Raw genomic sequence first — 18,127 nt, 5'->3', positions numbered from 1 at the left:
ACTCCCCCATCTGTGGAATAGACTTGCTCTCCATGTCAAGCAGAGCACCTTGTTATCCCTTTTTAAGTGCAACCTGGATAACTGGATATGAAACAGAAAATACACTCCTGGGATTCCACCTGTGTCCCTGCTGGACAGGGGTTCTGGGTGCTGACTTGTCTGACTTGTCTAAACATGGGCTAAACTCTTGGCTAGGCTTATAAGGACCTCAGGGCCAATAGCCTAGTAACTGCCTATGATCCTATGATCCTATAATCATTGTGATACATAGCATTAATAAAACACATGCCTCAAAATAAAGTCAAGCTATCTGCATGGGACAGTATGGGCCAAGCAGTAACAACTGTGGGTACACAACTACACAGAACACTTGCACATCAGGTGTATCTATGTTACTACCAAGGTGTACTGTGGGCTAATGTAGTGTTACTTTTCTATTTACATAATCACGTTGATGATACATCTGTGACAGACAGATTATGCAATGGTAATTATATTCTGTGACAGCGTGACACTTGAGAGACATGCATGTGTACAGTACAGACAGTAAATAACGATCATGCCTTGCTTGGCAGGCATGGAGATAGAGCCCAATAGCAGTGACAGCAGTGGACATCTGGATCCAATGTATTAATTGATGGGAGCTACATTTAACACACACTCCAGGCATGCAGCCATACCAGAGCTTACACATTTTATTTCTTTTATTTTTATTATTACACTTATTTCCTGTTTTTAGGCTGTATTTTCACATTCCTTGTAATGATTGTTAAGAGTCTGCGTGATGTAAACAGAAAATAATGTACTCATAATATGGACTACCTCACCCATTTACCTATAGTTCCTGTGGAGTGAATATCTGTAAACATTATGTGACTGATACTGTAATATTTAGATCAACATAGCACTGGATTCGAACCCTGGTCTGTCTGTGGCAAAAATGTACTTTATGCACAACATTTAGCAAACTGAGCTACAGAGTCACTGGTGATTACTGACTGACTGATATTTGTGTAGCGCTCACCTGGCACCAGAATGTGACCTGCTAATAGTGGTATACTTTTATACTTGCCTACAGTGACAATTGAACACACATGCATGACATTCAAGCATGACGGTGATACTAAGTAAAGTATATATGACTACGTAAAATTCATATGTACACATTACATTGTTAGTGTGCTGAAATATCTGTGAAGTCAGCAACCAATATCTAATTATGGTTTATTATTTGCAGTATACAACTAGTACACTGTTATACCTGACTGCAGCACCATAGCTCACAGCCTGAATGCTTGTAGCTGACATGCAGCGGTGAAAACAAGACAATCCTGCTATACACAATTTATCTAGGTGTTATTGCTATTGCTCCATGTGTCATTGCAGACCAGTCATCATAAGTGATTTCTTACAAAACAACTTTGAACCTACACGTATTGCACAACAGACATACCTTCATGCAGGTACTGATACTATTTTGTGATTTTTATAGCAGAAGACTTGTAATAATTGATTTCTTGAAAAACAGCCCTATTGCACAAAATACTTTATTAGACATACCTTCATGTAGGTATGGAAACTATTTTATGTTTTTATTGCAGAGCAGTTTTGATAATTGATTTCTTGAAAACAGCCCTACTGCCACAGTCATTACTCAACAGAATTTATTAGACAAGCCTTCATTCAGTTACTGATATAATTTCATGTTTTTATTGCAGGTGTTGCAACACAGTTACTGCACTACTAAAAGTTTTATTGTATATAACAGTTTATTACAGTTAATGCTTTAGTCTTCCCTGCATATGGCATTACAGTTGGCAGCCTGTACATCTTGCAGTACAAGTGTAAGTCCACATTCACTGCAATAAAATCTTTACTGTATATACCTAATCGCACTTAATTCTTTACTCTTTTTGATTATTTGACTAAAGGTAGCAAAATACATCTGTACTCACCATACTCACTGCGCAACCTGGCCAAGCACCTGGCATGCACCTCAATGTTGCAAACCCTCTGCTCTGCAACTATTGGGAGAGAAGGACACCATTATGCATATCTGTTTAGTACACATTCAAGATTAGATATTGGTAAAACACAGGTAATGGTACTTGCATATGTGCGACATTCCCAGCTCGGAATTCTTCATCCAAGAGAGCCCCCTTCCTTCTTTTCAGGTCATCATGGTGGTGATGACATTGTGTGGGGGATACCAATTGCACTGCTGAGGTCCTTTGCCAGCTGGTCCCAGGTCTTCACCTTACACTCTGATCTCTGGTAACCTTCCTGCATAAGCCGGCCTTCATGTTTTTTTACAAGGAGTCCAACCATGCTGCTGGACTTCTGAATGCCCCAACACTGTGCCCAAAAGCGTGAATATTCTCCACCGCCTGCCATTGTACTATTCAGCATCAGAACTCCAATGGATTAAGCTGTATTCCTGCCTATTGGGCTTAATACAGCCTGTTTTCCTACCCTTACACTCCATTAGACAATACTTAAAAATTTGGTGTGTCATTTAGCACCACTCAGAGAAGTGCAGCTCAGCTGACCATTGCAAAAACCCGGTCTGCTTAGCACTGATTAGCATTGCACAAACCAGCCAAGTGGTGCCAAGCAGTGCATAAACATTAGCTGCTGTTCTTTATTTATGCAGTGCTTAGCAGGTATTACCAGGTCTTAGCAGAGCTTAGCTGAGCACAGTAGGCCAGTATTTAAAAATAATTTGCATAATTTTTATTTCCAACAGCAATGCTAATTTGCTCTTCCATGTATCCCAGTCCTGCACCTACTGCACATGAGGCCGTAACTGTAACCACTTAGTTACATGGATGTGTGAAATGTTGCTATACTTTTACATATACCTCTGAGCCGAATTTAAGCAGTGCTGAACACCACGCCTCGCTATGCAAACCAGCTCAACTATGCTTAAACTTGACCTTTATATAAATAATTAAATACATCCAGTTTCTGTTTTTAGATGTCTGGTGTCTCGGCACTACTTAGCACTGCTGCCCTCTGCACCACACAAATGTGCTTTTTGTAAAAATAAAAAAAAAATTATAATGGTATACTCCTATTGGACAGTGCAGTGGGTGTGTTACTCATCTACAGACACAGTTAGCATCACACTCCTTACACTAATTCAATAACCGATTCTCACAACTGTCCCTTGGCAACATGCCATGTTTAGTATGTATGGCATGCGGCCAAGGGGGAACCATTTACACAGACATGGCAACATTCCATGTAGGCTGTACACAATGCCCATACAGATTTTATTATATCTAGGTGGTTGTCTTATATAGCAGATTTCAGTTTAAAATAATCAATGCACTAAATATCTGGAAATTTACACGGGAAAAAAGTAATGGTGACATTATTCATATAATACATAGTTAAATTGGCATTTATTCATGTTTAAAACTGTGTGCATTACGGCAAAATATTAATGGAAAGAAAACATTTAGACAAAATAATCAGAAAGCAAGATACCAAAGACTGCAGCAATTCCTATGCATATGGGAAGCCTATTACATTATAATTTGCAAATAAAATGAAAGCATGTTCGAATGGCACAGAGGGATAAAGGACCTGACTATAGTCCAGGCAATCTGAGTTCAATTAGTGGTGTGAGCACTTGATAGTACAGGCAAGGAGGATGGAGTGTCCATCCTGGGGTGAGGAGGGAGGTGTGCATACTCAGGGCACACAGTCATGGTTTGATTCATCTGGTGAAGATTAGAAAAACAACTGTGATGTGTTTCTTGATGGGGATGACTATCCTGCTGACATCAGCCCATTGTGGATGTGAAGGGTAATACTGCACTGATGTCTATTATACATCCTGCATTCTACCTCTGGGTGTTACTGGGTACACACAGTGGTGTGGAAATATTACAAACCACTCCCTGAGAGCAGCATGATGTTATCCTATGATCTTGGCCTCCTCTTCAGCCCTGAACACGGGTTATGTCTAGCTGGGAGAAGGGCTAAGGTAGCTCTCGTAGACCCAGCAGATGAGGACAGGAAGCAAGGGCAGCTGATGGTCAGCTGTGGGGATTGAACTAAAGGCACAAAAATATATTTACCAAATACAGTATGTTGCAGGTAATGAAGATGTAATGTGTGTTATTTTCTTCATTTTATCACTTACTTGTCATAAAAGTAAATTCAGATCACAGTGTTAAATATGGCATTTAACTTTTAGCAACCGATATTATTGGAAATTTGCAATGGCCTAAAATTGTAAGTATAGGCATTATTAGTCCGTAATCTACAGTGCCTAATAAGAAAGGGAGGCATCTTTACCTTGCTGTTCACGAAGTGCTTTCAACTCTGTTGACAAAAAATAAACACTTTTTAAAGAATTAAAAACAGTTTATATTCTATATGACACATATCTGATTCAACTCTTTTTCTAACTAGTTAGTGAGGTCTTCTAACTTAGTAAAATATATAAAGTTTCATTATATCATATATGTTGTTCAAAACCAGTATTCCGAAAGGTATGATTCATCTTGCCATCAACTCATTCTTTTAAAATTCAGCAAACAACATGCAGTCAAGAACAATATACAAATATACATTACTGAGTGGCATAGTGGCCTGAATGTGTATATTAACCTCATTTCAAAGAGTATAATTAAGGCCAGATACATAACAAAAAAAAAATAGAGAGTTATGAAACTGGAAGAGATGGAAATGTGGAGGCAGCTAATAAAATCCCTACTTCAGTGAGTTTAAATCTCCTGCTTTGCCTGAGTCAAAATATATTTTGAAGGTAGTAAGAATGTCACTCAGCCCATAGTGTTATATGTGGGAGAAAAGGAATATGTAACAAAAAACATGCACTCATTGTGCATTTTGTAAATGATGTATGGGTGCTCCAGTCACAATTAGTAGTAAGAGTGCTGCATGGACCGGACAACCTATGGGAAACCAGTCAGCCATCTTAGTGCCTATGATACAAAATGGTGTAGTGTCCGCTTCCACCTCTTCCCTTCTGTTTTCTGTATCTTTGGTTTCATCACACTGCAGTGACTAGTAATTGAGGTACAGTTTATGTTGGAACTAAAGTAATTTCATGCAAAGGGTATATGTGACACTTCTACTGGTTCTAATCAGTCGGCAGAACTTTTAAAAACACTACCTAAAACAAGTACAGGATACCAAAACCACAACACTAGCTCTATAGTGATATCATAATTATCTTGCAGACCATTATATTAGCATGGAAGCACACAAAGATAGATTAGAGAGACAGAGATAGATAGATAGATAGATAGATAGATAGATAGATAGATAGATAGATAGATAGATAGATAGATAGATAGCAAGTCCTAATTCAAATTTCTCCCTTAAGCATGGCATTTATTTATTTATTCTGTTATATGAATTCCTTAACTGGGGTAATTATCAAAACTGACCAATTTCAGTCTCAGACAAGAACATGTTCCAAAAGTAAAGATATAACTGTAACAATAGGAAGCTTAGTGCAGTATAAAATGGTACAATCAACAGTAAATAAGGCATTGCAGTACACACAATAATTTGTAGTACATGTAGTAGAGAAAATTATGTCAGTATAAATATATACATTTATGACAAACAACAAAGATAATTCTAGACATTTGTCAAATGGAAGGGTGGAAAGGCTAACAGTGGATGTGCTGAACTGAGGAGGGTGGAAGTAAGGTCAGGAACTACTTAATGTTGACAAAGATGTGGCTTTGCATTTCTCAACCACCTATTCCACGAAGATCCTGCCGCAGTTTCTGTGTCAAGAATGACAATGTTTAATCTTATAGGACACAATACTGATGTAAGACTAGCTTCACCTGCATAACCTTTAAAATACGTTTTTGCTCTTCAGGTGAAATTCATGGCATCCATGTTTCAAACACATAATAAGTAGGTTATTGTCAATGACCCACTCATAATCCTCTTTATTATACAAGTCATCATTTTTCTTGTTCAATGAAAAAGGTGTTTATAATTCATGAGACCCTTGAGACATGTCTGTCAATAAGATGATTAAATACAACACAAAACAGTGCCCAATCCTTTGTAGCTGATCTTAGCAAATAAGTTCAATCTCCAGTCATGCATTACCCTGTCAGTGTTGCCAGCTACCTATTTTATACTTCCTTACTGACATAATTTTATGATCAACCTTATCAGAAGTTACAATAGCAACATTATTAACACCAACGTGATCTGAATTCTTTAAAAAGGGATATTGCCTGAACATATCATATCTTTAATTAGAATGAGATAACACACTACTTAGAATTTTATTACTTGGGGCAAGGAATAGCTACATGTTGATGAAGGCAAAAACTTGCAGCAGTGTCTAAGAAGTTGCCAAATTTATTAACCAGTGAATATGAGGGGGGTCTGTATTCACTGTTATAAACCAACAGCTCTTCCTATTTCTTTCACCCTCCAATTCTAATAATGTCTGGCTGTTTGATTTCCTTTACAGTGTTTAAACAGCTGCCTATAACATAGCTTTTTCTTTTATGACAGATCATCAGTTTTGTATTGCCTTCATATATCTTAGTGCATTGTGCTATTGTTTACTGATGTTACCATTCCATATATACATACTCATTTGCATAATGTATTTGCAAATACACATACTCATTTGCATAATGTGTTTGCATCTATATATATATAGATATATATATATATATATATATATGCTCATTTGCATAATATGTAGTAAGAACTTTGTATATTATAACCCTGCTTCATTCTTGTACCTTGTATTTTGTGGAGATTTTTCTCCCCAGGCACTCTTCTGAAAAATTGGACTACCTGATCAACAAATGCTAAATATGAATGCAATATGGTGGTCAAAAGTCAGTTTGCTATCCACCTGAGTGCCCAAGTCCCTCATGACTGATTGGGTGCTTAGTGCCTTATTATCAATGTGATAATTTGTAGGGACATCACTGTCCCCCAAAAGGGATGATGATGCATTTTTTGGCATTCAGTTTGAGGTTATGTTTTTGGTCCCAGTCATTTGTTTGGGTGAGACCCTCTTGGAGGATGTCCACAACACTAGGGGAATTGATAATAGCACTCAGCTTGCAGTCATCTACAAGCCTGGTCGGCCATAGCCCACTAGATTTGGCCTGCACCTCTGAGAAGTACATCCCAAACAGTAGAGGCCACAAGACTGATCCCTGGGGTACAGCGCTTGTTATGGGTCTACTACTTGAGGTGGCTTCCCCTATTTTGACTAGGTGGGTTCTATCAATGAGCCAGTTTGCTACTCATCTGGTAACATACGGATTGATTCCTAGCTGAGAGAGTTTCTCTATATGGATTGATGCCTAGTTGAGACAGTTTATCTATTATATCTGAGTGGGGAATAGTATCAAAGGCCTTGGCCAAGATAAGATAGGCGGTGTGCACCGTCTTCCCCTCATCTATGGCCTTGGTGACTGTCTCAAAGAAGTCGACCAAATTTAACAGGCATGACATCCCCTTGACAAAACCAAACTTTGTGGGATCAAGTGTCTGGAGGCTGCTAAATGTCCTTGTTAATGAGGTCTATGATAATCTGCTCCATGGCCTTGCAGATCAGGCTAGTTAGGCTGATGGATTCTATAACTTCCTGGATTGGTGGACACTCCACCTTTGTGTAAAGGGATGACAGTAGCTGTTCTCCACTCAGCTGGGATGAAGCAGGTGCTTAGGCTTTGGTTGAATAGGGTGTATAATGGTGCTGCACGTTCCTGCCTTAGTTCATGTAGGATGCAGCCTGGGATATATTGTCTCCAGCTTTTACAATAAATATAAATGTTAGGTGTTTTGTTTCATTTCCAACTATCCCAATACACTGTTAAAAGAGCTAATGAGACTCATTTTCCCATCCCCACATTCAGGGAATCAAGGAACATCAGTCACTATTAGTTAAACTACTTAAAGAGATCAAGCTCCATAATATCTTTAGTAATCATTATTATGTCATTTTCAATATTTCCCTGCAGCATTCAGATCTCAACACATTACCATAAGTTTATATCTAATCATCTCTCCAGTAATTATAAAAACTAGCATCTCTTACCTATTTTATTTACATCCTCCTAAGCATGTAACTGTAACCTGTGGTGTTTTAATTCTAGTGACGAAATTCCTCACCCTTCTTAAGGTTGGGGTTCTCTACTAATACCCAATCAGGCAGTTGTCCAATTCATACAAAAGTAAAATTACATGACCTTGATATGGCAGCTTCATCAGTCACCTGGATAAGACACTGTTGCCTTGAGCAGAGTAATCCTAAGACTATATTTTGGGTGTCTGGGGGGGGGGGGCACAGCTGTACAGAGCCAATGATGACCATGAAGTTTGAAGCATAAAATACAGGGGTATGGGCTACTTTCCCTAAGTGTTTGGTGCAAGGAGCATTTCTTTATTCATAAAACATATGTGCCTGAATGTTTGTCATTATCAGCTATTCATGGGTATGCCTCCCAGCATATATCTACATTTTATGAAAGAGGACTGACAATTAATGAGAAAACACCAAAGCACAACACTCTCACAACCCACCTTATCACAAAATCATGATCAAAAAGTTTGTGTTTCATACTGTACAAAGACCCTCCTCTTATACACTTGATATGGATTAATGACAAGTCACAAAAATGTTCTGCAGAATGCTGGATGCTTACCTTTTCATGGTGGCATCATATTTAATGACTAACAAGGACTACTCAGCAAAACTACTCTTTTAGCCTACTGAGTGCTGACTAATGTCTGTCTGAACGTTGTGAATTAGTTCACTCTTTTTCACTTCAGCTTCTTCAAGTGAAGGCTGCTTTAGGCAGTCGCACCATACTTTTAAAAAATACTTCTTAATATCAATGTTACATTCACAAAAGTATTCCCAAAATTGGTTTTATTTTTATGAAATTAAAACTTTCCTTCACAGTAATACCTTCCCTCCAGTCCTCAAAGTTATGCATTTAAATGTTGCCTCGCCTTCCCCTTTCTTCATACGGCATTTCAATTAACCTTCTTTTAAAAGTGTCTCACCAGCTGACCATTTAGAGATACAAGCATGTTCTTTCTCATGCCAGCATCTCTGTCTTTGTAATGCAGAATAAAATATTCTCGGTATTCCTTTCTGTCGCCTCTAGATGACTACTTACCTTTACGAAATTTGGTTAACCCAAAGTCCATTTCACGTTCTGTTGTTGAAGATGTACTTTGGTTTACATTGTGTACTTCCTGAATATATTTTCTCTAAGGCGCATTACTCTGCACTTTTTGCATTCAGTCTAGGTTGTTATCAGAATATCTCACCTTTCTCATGGAGAGGAAGGACTCAGTGTGGCAGTTCCTCTCTAGGAATTCTTAAAAGGGGCTGTGAGTTAGCAGTATGGTTTGGGGATAACAGTTTTGCTGTACTTATATGCATTATATATACACGTTTGACATGTCACTCAGTGGATGACTTACTGGGGAGGTTCAAGGGGATTAAAACTCTCTCACTAGTAGCAACACCAAAGACAGTAAAACATATTCTAAACAATGTTTAATGTCAGTTCTGTCAAGAGAAACTTCAATTTTAAAATTCTGGGTTTTGAATCAAAAACGAGATGTCACTGTTCGATGTTTGGTGCCCCAATCTAGTCCAGTTTATTTTAAGCTACTTTGACTGAAGAGTGCAATCATGAACTGTCCTTTATGTATGTATGTATTTATTTATTTATTTCCATGTGTTAACTGGGGCAAAGTGCTGATCCTATGGATCGTTTCAGTCTATGTCCAGATAAAAAGAGACACTATTGTTAAAAGAAACAGAGACACTGGAAGTATAAAAGAATAAAATGATACATGAGAAAGTCATACAAAATGCATATAACTGCAAAGCAGCATAAATACAGATACTAATACAAATGAAACAAATGTAAAACAGCATCCATTAGCATGAAGAAGCATAGAGCAGCTTGTATGTAATATAATACCTCTGTGATGAGGGTACATATACTGGAGGTTAATATGCCTTGGGGCCAAAGTATAAATGTAGAGGTGGTAGGAAAATGGGAGCGATTATAAGAGAATCTGTTAGGAGTGGTTGGTCAGGTGTAAAATGAGGCATTAGTGGGAAGTAAGAGAGAGTGGAATATAGGGGAGGGGAAGAGAGGGTAAGGAGGGTCATTTTTCAGTTAATGATTCCTGCTTGGCAGCATTTACATTTGGCTTTTAAAAGCAGTAACTCTCTTGGTCGTATGAAGAATTGCAGGTAATTGGTAAGTGCTGTTTGATTGGAAGTGATTTCCAAATGTGTGGTAAAAGTGAGAAGCACTCTATACTGTGGAATTTGCTTTGATGGGGCCAAGAGAGGATGTGTTCTGGGATGTGGAGCTATGGCTGTTGGGGGAGATTTATCCTTGTAACCATGCAACAAAAACACAGAAACATATGTAAATTTAAAAAAAGTATATGTCAGGGAGGTGAAATGGTGGGTGCACCTTTGTTCAGTGAGTAATCATTTGGCTTTGTTAAAAACAGAGCAGATGTGTTCTATTTTTTATGTAAGCAGATGAACCTGCAGACATTATTAGATATGACTTGTAGGGACTTGAAATTCTGACTGGAAGAGTGATCAAGGAGTGGTAGACCTCAATTAGGCCAGGAGGACTCCTGTCTAAAAACTTGTCCTGTCTTTTGGGGGGGGGACTGGAGATTGTATGGGTCGAGAAGAAGTGTGAATTTACCTTGGCTTTAGTTTTCATGATATGGTACTGGAATTTTAGGCTTTCTTCTAATCAGACATCCTGGTTCTTAAACTATGGGGTGGCTTTGGTTCTTTGTTATTGTGTTGTATGCCGCATTGTCTTGTAATTGTTTAGAGCCTTTCTCTTCTCTGGTTTTCTTGACATTAAGGATTATTTTTTGTTTTATAGGTCAGCTAGTAAGACAGCTGGTTGAGTTAATCTTCAACTGCTTTTTGAGAGGATCAACTTCAATGCTACCTTTTTAAATGACCATGTCATCTATGTAGAGTATTATACTGAGTTGAAGGAGATCTCCAGACAGGTGGATAATGTACAATGAGAAAAGTAAAAGGAAGAGGACTGATACTGGGGAACTCCTTTTATAAGGGGAGATAAGGGTGAGATACAGGAGCATATTTCTAATTTAAAATAGTATTTGTTAAAGAAGTCAGTGTATCATGGGAGGGAGTGTTGTCTGACTCCATTTGAGTGTTGGGACAATAATGAGAAAATTGTGGCATTTGCAGAAAGTGTTCACAGACATGCTCATGGTGTGACAAGTCATGCTAAATGAGTTTATGGTGAGGCAGTGTATCTGACTAATAGTAAGAAATCAATGAAAATGACAGCCAAGGCTAGGATAAATAGTTTATACATATAAAACAAACACATCTGGAGAATGAGCATGCTGTTTAAATAACATAATTGAGGTATTTAATAACTGGTGAGAGGCTACAGTGCACAGAAGAATAAATTAGGGATGTAAATAATTGCTTATATTACTTAATCTGTCAATTCTACACTCACTAAACAGCAAAGCACTGTTTAGTGGGCATAAAAAATGGGGGCTGTTTGCTTTTTTACTGTTTGAGTTTCATGGCAGCTTGATATGCTATTGTGAAGCAGAAGACTTGTTTCTCAGTGGGCATTACTTGTACATTAACACCCTGCAGCAAAACACTCAATGTTATGTTGTCCTATGTCACCTTCATTCTTGATGGTTGGGTTTAAAAGTGAGCATCGGTTCTGACTCGGCCGTATACTAAAGCTCAAGAGCTTTCACTGGCTCGAGGCAACATACTATCCCAAGATGCCTAGTGACTGTTACCCAGATCTCGTTTGCTGCTTGAAGCTTCAGGATTGCCTTTTCGCTGACTCAGGCTAAGTGGAAATTTTCTTAACCTTTTTGTACAATTGTTCACTTATAATTGGATAGTAGTATAATCTTCTTGTCTGCCATATCTTAAGGTTTTCGTATTCTTGTTAAAGGACTTTTCCGATCTGTCTTTTGTTTTTTTGTGTGGGCCGTCATTTTTTCTCTAGGCCTCTATCTAGCTCTGCCGTTTTAGGAATCCACTTAAGTTAGAGGATTCCCTTCTTTCTCCCCTTAGCCAGTTTTTAGTTAGGGGGCTCCCCTTGGTATTCCTTTTTCCATTTAAATTAGAGGCATCTCCCCTAACTTTTTTCTTTACTCTTACTCTCCTTCAAGAAAAAAAAAACTTGTTGTCGCTCTTTTTAGAGGAGTTGTGTTTGTAGTCTACACTTGTGTGAAATCCCTTTTTATAATTTGGTGTCTTTCACTACTGTTTGTGAATCTTGACTAACAGTGACAGGATGTCTAAAGAAACCAAACAGTCTGGCTTTAAAAAGTATGATTCTTGCACACAAAAAATGTCAATCACTGATGGTCACACTAGTTGTGTGCATTGCTCAGGTGCCATCCACCTGCAGGATTCCTGTTCCATTTGCATGCGTTTAGTTCAAGGGCCCTGCAGGAATGAAAAAATCAGCTAATTCTTCAGGGTTTGTTAAAGGGACCTTTTGATTCAGCAAATGAAGGGACTCAGGCCTTCAAACCTTCAGACAAATCATCTAAGACTTCTTTGGCTCCAGCTCCTGAGCTGTCGAAGAGACCTGAAAAATTGAGTTCTTTGGATCCAAAACCTGTCGGTTCTGAGAAGGAAAAGTCTACTTCAGTTCCACCTTCAGTTTTGGAACCATCTAGTAGTCAGAAAAGGAGCCGGTCACTGTCCTTGGACCCGATTTGTTTGGTGCCACAGTCTCATCTATTGTAATGGGTGGTGGGTAGCTACAAGTTCTCCCATTCTTCTTGGTCATCCAGGAGCCTTTCAGATGATGATGTGGAGCATGTGGTTAGAAGGTTGCTTCATACACCAGCCCTGGCAAAAATTCTCACCAGCCCAGCTCAGAAGGTCACAGAGCTGCCCCCAGTACTGTTTTTCCTTTGGTTCCTCCTCTGACTAAGTAGAGTTCTGAGCCAGAGTGCCTGGAAGTCCTAGTAGTGAAACCATCAGACCTGAAATCCATTCCTGGAGTTTCAGTGCCAATCTCCACTCCAATTACTTTGATGTTGTCTGGGGGCTGAAACTCCCTCATCAGTTCTTGGGTGGACAGTTGAACCAGACCCTCGTTGGATCCAACTCTACCACTCGGGACTTCAGTGAAGATGAGTTCAGCTCCCACATCTGCCTCAAAGCCATCCTCTTTGGTGCAGGGGAGATCTCCCAGTTCCTCAGAGCCGGATGCTCTCCTTGCCCCGGATCATGGTGCCTTTGAGGTGATGAGAGTGTGCTTTCCTCTGAGACTGCTCCACCCTCGGCTTCAGCTGCTCTTCCCCCCAAAGGGCCAGTGTCAACCTCTACACCATCCCTCCAGCCCCAGCATAGAGAACCAATGCCCTGGGACACCCAATGGGTGAAACCCTCTCTTCCGAAACCTCCCCAGAACATCCCCCCGAGGAGGTCCTTAGGAAGAGAACATATAAGAGGAAACACAGACTCCCCAGGGAACATGTAAGAGGAAACACATAGACTCACCTGAGTCTGTCACATCCAATACAGACTTAGATGATTCAGAAGGATCCCCATGGTCACCGTCTGAGGATGTCTCCTTTTCAAACATCATAGAGATCCTGAAACAGAGAGGTGGATGGAAAAACCTCTCCCCCTCTGAAGATGAGTAAGTGTACCTGGAGGCATTTGGTTCTTGACCCTCCACCTCTTGGGTGTCTCCACCTTTCAACCAGCTACTGGGTGTAGTCAGTCAAAAAGTGTGGAGCTCTCCAGAGTCAGTGGATCTGGTTGCAAGGAGGCCCAACAAATTCATTACAGCCCCAGAATGCAGACAGTTGTTTGACCAAAGGTGTCCCAGTAGATGCTATGGTGGTGTCGGCGGCCACCAAGAAGGAATTAGCTGAAACTTCTGCATCTGTCCACCCACCGACTAAGGAGTCTCGAACAATGGATAGATACAGGAAGCATATGTTCTCTTCAGTGACCTTTACCCTTAGGTTGCTTAATTATTTATCCCATTTCACTCGTCTTCAGAGGGATCTAAGGAGCTAAGAGATTCCCTCCAAAGTGCTACAGCTGCACGGGCATCTGACAAGATAAACTCTCAACTTGCATCCTTAACCTCTATAACTAACTCCACCATGTGCCTCATTTCTTATGCAGCTGATGGAATGAGGAGGATAGCAGGCACAGGAATAGCTCTGAGGAGACATTCATGGATGTGTCTTTGTGACTTTGCCGAACACTTCAAGTCTTCCTTTATTGACACCTCATTTGATGGCTCATCTTTGCTCAGACCAAAAGTGAAGGAGACACTTACCAGGAGTGAGCAAGATGGCAAGACTCTGTCTGCTGTGGAATTATGTTGCTCTGCCCTTACTAGACATTATCCCAAAGGTCAGAAGGGCGGTAAAATGTGGTTCTGGAAATCCAAAGGAGCCTCACTGGATGCTCATGATGAATTTTCCACCAGGGGCAGAGGGGGAAATAATAACAGAAGATGCTGACTTCACAGCAGAGGGGGTCCACAGAATCAGAGTGACAGAGATACGTTCTCAGGTAGACCCTTCCAGTGCTCCTGAAAGGAGGCCCTCCTGTCCACCTCTGGAGGCAGTCAGGGAGAGATTATCACTGTACCCAAAAGCCTGGCTAAACATGACTCAAGACAGATGGGTACAGTCATTCATATCCAGGGGATACAACATTCCTTTCTCCCTTCCACCCCTTCCATCAAAGACCATCCCAGACATACCAGCCAGTCAAAGGAATAAAGCAATCCTAGAAATTCTAAGATTGCTAGAAAACAAGAGTCATCCAAGAAGTCCCGCAGACCAAATCAGATCCGGAATTTACTCAAGGTTCTTTTTAGTTCCAAAAAAGACAGGGGACTGGAGACCAATTTGGATCTCAGCAGACTGAACAAGTTGGTAAAGGAAACAAAGTTCTGGATGGTAGCACTGCAGTCTATACTCCCCTTTCTGGGAAAAGACAATTGGATGGGCTCCGTAGGTCTTCAAGATGCGTACTACAATACAAAGATGGACAAATGATCTGGAGGATATCTACACTTCCGGCTGGGAGCCAGTCATTACCAATTCAGAGGTCTGCCCTTTGGCCTCACTACAGCCCCCAGAGTGTTTACCAAATGCGTGGCAGTAGTCACGACTCACCTGAGGCATCTAGGATTCTGGGTGTTTCCATAATTACATGACTGGCTCCTGACTGCTACCACGGAGCATCTACTAACCAGGACAACAGACACCACCATTTATCTCTGCTCTGAACTGGGCATTACTATAAATTTAGAAAACTCTGCCTTGTTGCCATCACAGCATATTAGCTTTATAGGGGCAGACAAACACAAAAGACACGGTGGCAAAACTGACTCACAAAAGAGTTCAAACACTGTGGCATTAGGTGTCAATATTACTCAGGAGGAAAAAAGTTCAAGCAAAATTTGTCCTCAAGGTTCTGGGCTCGATGGCAGCTGCAATAACACTAGTCCCACTGGCGTGCCTACACATGAGAATATTACAGTGGCTACTTTTCGCTCAGTGGTCTATGCAGGAGTTGCCCATGTCACACAAAATTCTCATTATGAACACCTGCAAGAGAGACCTACAAGGGTGGTTTCAGTCCACACAGGTAATGATAGGCAGACCATTTGTTCTTCCCCAACCAGTAGATGCATTAACCATGGACACTTTCCAGATAGGGTGGGGGGGCATTATCTGGGACAGACTGTCCAAAGGACTTGGCAAGAACATGAATACAGCTTGCACATCAATGTCCTAGAGTTGAGGGCGGTGCTCCTAGCATTGCAAGTATTCCAGAGCTCTCTTCCAACAGGTACGATTGCATTACAAACAGACAATATGCCCGTGGTGTGGTACATCAACAAAAAAGGTGGAACCAGATCCTATCCCCTCTGTCGAGAGGCTCAGAGAGTTTGGCAATGGGCAATTTCTTCTCAGTGTTTTCTAATGGCAATACACATCCCAGAGAAATCCAATGTGATAGCGGACAATCTAAGCTGGGCAATTCTTATGCCTCATGAGTGGTCCCTCAAACAGGAGATTGCGAACCAAATTTTTCGCAAATGGGGCCAGCCTTGCTGTGACCTGTTTGCCATGTCCAAATCACCCAGGGATGTATTTGTTCACAAATGGCCCCTGGGACTTCTTTATGCATTTCCCCCATTCCCATTAATACCCAAAGTTCTCCAGAAAGCCAGATCATTGAGTTGCAAGCTGATTCTCATTGCTCCTTACTGGTCTCATCAGATATGGTTCCCCTTTCTATGGCCCCATCTTCTGGAGGAGCCTTGGATCTTGGACCCAGTGCTGGATCTTCTGACTCATCAGTCAGGGACACTCCACCCATCTCTTCAAAGCCTCCATCTTAGCCAGGCTTTCAGATCTGTTTCCGGCAGTGCGGCACATTTGGTTTCATCGCACAAGCATACAACTAGGAAACTTTATGCAAGCAAATGGAAGAAGTTTTCTTGTTGGGCTGACAAGAACCATATAGACCCTTTTACAGCCCCTATATCAGCAATCTTGGAATTTTTAGTAGAAACCTTTAATCAGGGTGCAGCAGCAGCCACAGTATGAGTACAATTAGCTGCTATATCAAACTACCACGTAGGAGACATGGGATCTAACATAATATTGCTCAGATTATGCAAAGCCTATCTGAGGGGTACATTCCTTTTAAGACCTCCCATAAGAGAACCACCACCTCCTTGGGATCTAAATTTGGTGCTATCCTCCTTAATTCTTCCTCCATTCGAACCAGCCTCCTCTTGCCCACTAAAGTTCTTATCTTGGAAGACAATATTTTTGATAGCCATTACTTCAGCTAGGAAGGTTTCAGAACTGCAAGCTCTGTCTGTTCATCCTCCCTATATGATTTTCCACAATGACAGAGTGTCTCTCAGGGCAAATCCTTCCTTTCTGTCAAAAGTTTGTTCTGAGGCCAATTTAAAACAGTCTATTGCGCTACCGGTGTTTTTCCCCAGTTATGGCAACAAGGCAGAACATGAGCTTCACCAATTGGATGTACATAGGCAGCTACATTTCTACTTGCATAGGACAAAGGAGTTTAGAAAATCTGACCAACTGTATTTCATTCTCAGAAAACAGAAAAGGACTTCAGTTTCAAAAGTGATCCTATCAAAATGGCTTACAGACAGCATTACTTATGCCTATAACTTCCAGAATAAAGAGCTGCCAGGAAAAATTAGAGGGCATTCAACTAGAGCAATGTTGACTTCTACTGCTTTTCAAGCTAGGCATCCTTTGGATTCAATTTGTGCTGCAGCCACATAGGTTAAACCTCATACCTTTATCACTCATTACAAAGTAGATGTGGCCTCCCGGAGCAGGGCATCCTTTGGTTCCACTGTTCTGCAGAGTTTATTCCCTTGAGCCATCCAAGTAAGTAGGTGCTAGGAATGCTGTCCCAACCATCAAAAATGAAGGCAAGAGAGGGCAACATAACACATGAAGGCAAGATAGAACATAACATAAAGAAGTTATGTACTCACCATAACATTCCATGTTTGTTTGTCCATAATCTCGCCTTCATTCTTGCATCCCACCCTCCTTCCCCCTTCCTGAAGGATCGAGAGGACCTTCTCTAGATTAGCTATATGTTTCTGATTCCCTTCATGCCTTAGGAATTATGGGCAGAAGACCTGCTGTAGTAACTCCATTGGGTTGCATAGCCTAGTGGTTAGTTATCTCAAATGAGATCTGGGTAACAGTCGCTAGGCATCTTGGGATAGTATGTAGCCTTGAGCCAGTGAAAGCTCTTGAGCTTTAGTATACGGCCAAGTCAGAACCGATGCTCAGTTCCAAATCCAACCGTCAAGAATGAAGGCGAGATTATGGACAACAAACATGGAACGTTATGGTGAGTACAGAACTTCTTTTTCTCTAATCAGGGTGGAAATTTACAGGCTGCCCATTCTCTGAGCATTCTTACTGTGTCCTGTGCTTTAACACTGGAGTTTATCTCCAGAAGCATTGGAAGCAACAAACTGTGTGCTAACTACCATTAATCTACACCACATAC

General features: G+C 40.6%; 1 protein-coding gene across 1 annotated transcript in view; it reads right to left on the bottom strand.

Annotated features, from left to right (window-relative positions):
• Nucleotides 1–18,127, bottom strand: part of LOC122791474 (hemicentin-1-like) — an 810,132-nt gene that overhangs the window by 175,015 nt on the left and 616,990 nt on the right. Inside the window, exon 15 of the mRNA XM_044059217.1 lies at nt 4,309–4,335. Within this exon, the coding sequence (XP_043915152.1) occupies nt 4,309–4,335 (27 nt within the window). The remainder of the gene's footprint in view (nt 1–4,308; nt 4,336–18,127) is intronic.

Source organism: Protopterus annectens, chromosome 17.part0 (assembly GCF_019279795.1).
Source record: "Protopterus annectens isolate FY-2018-M chromosome 17.part0, PAN1.0, whole genome shotgun sequence".
Lineage (NCBI taxonomy): Eukaryota > Metazoa > Chordata > Ceratodontiformes > Protopteridae > Protopterus > Protopterus annectens.
Note: the sequence above shows the minus strand (reverse complement) of the source record. Positions and strands in the feature narration are given on the sequence as shown.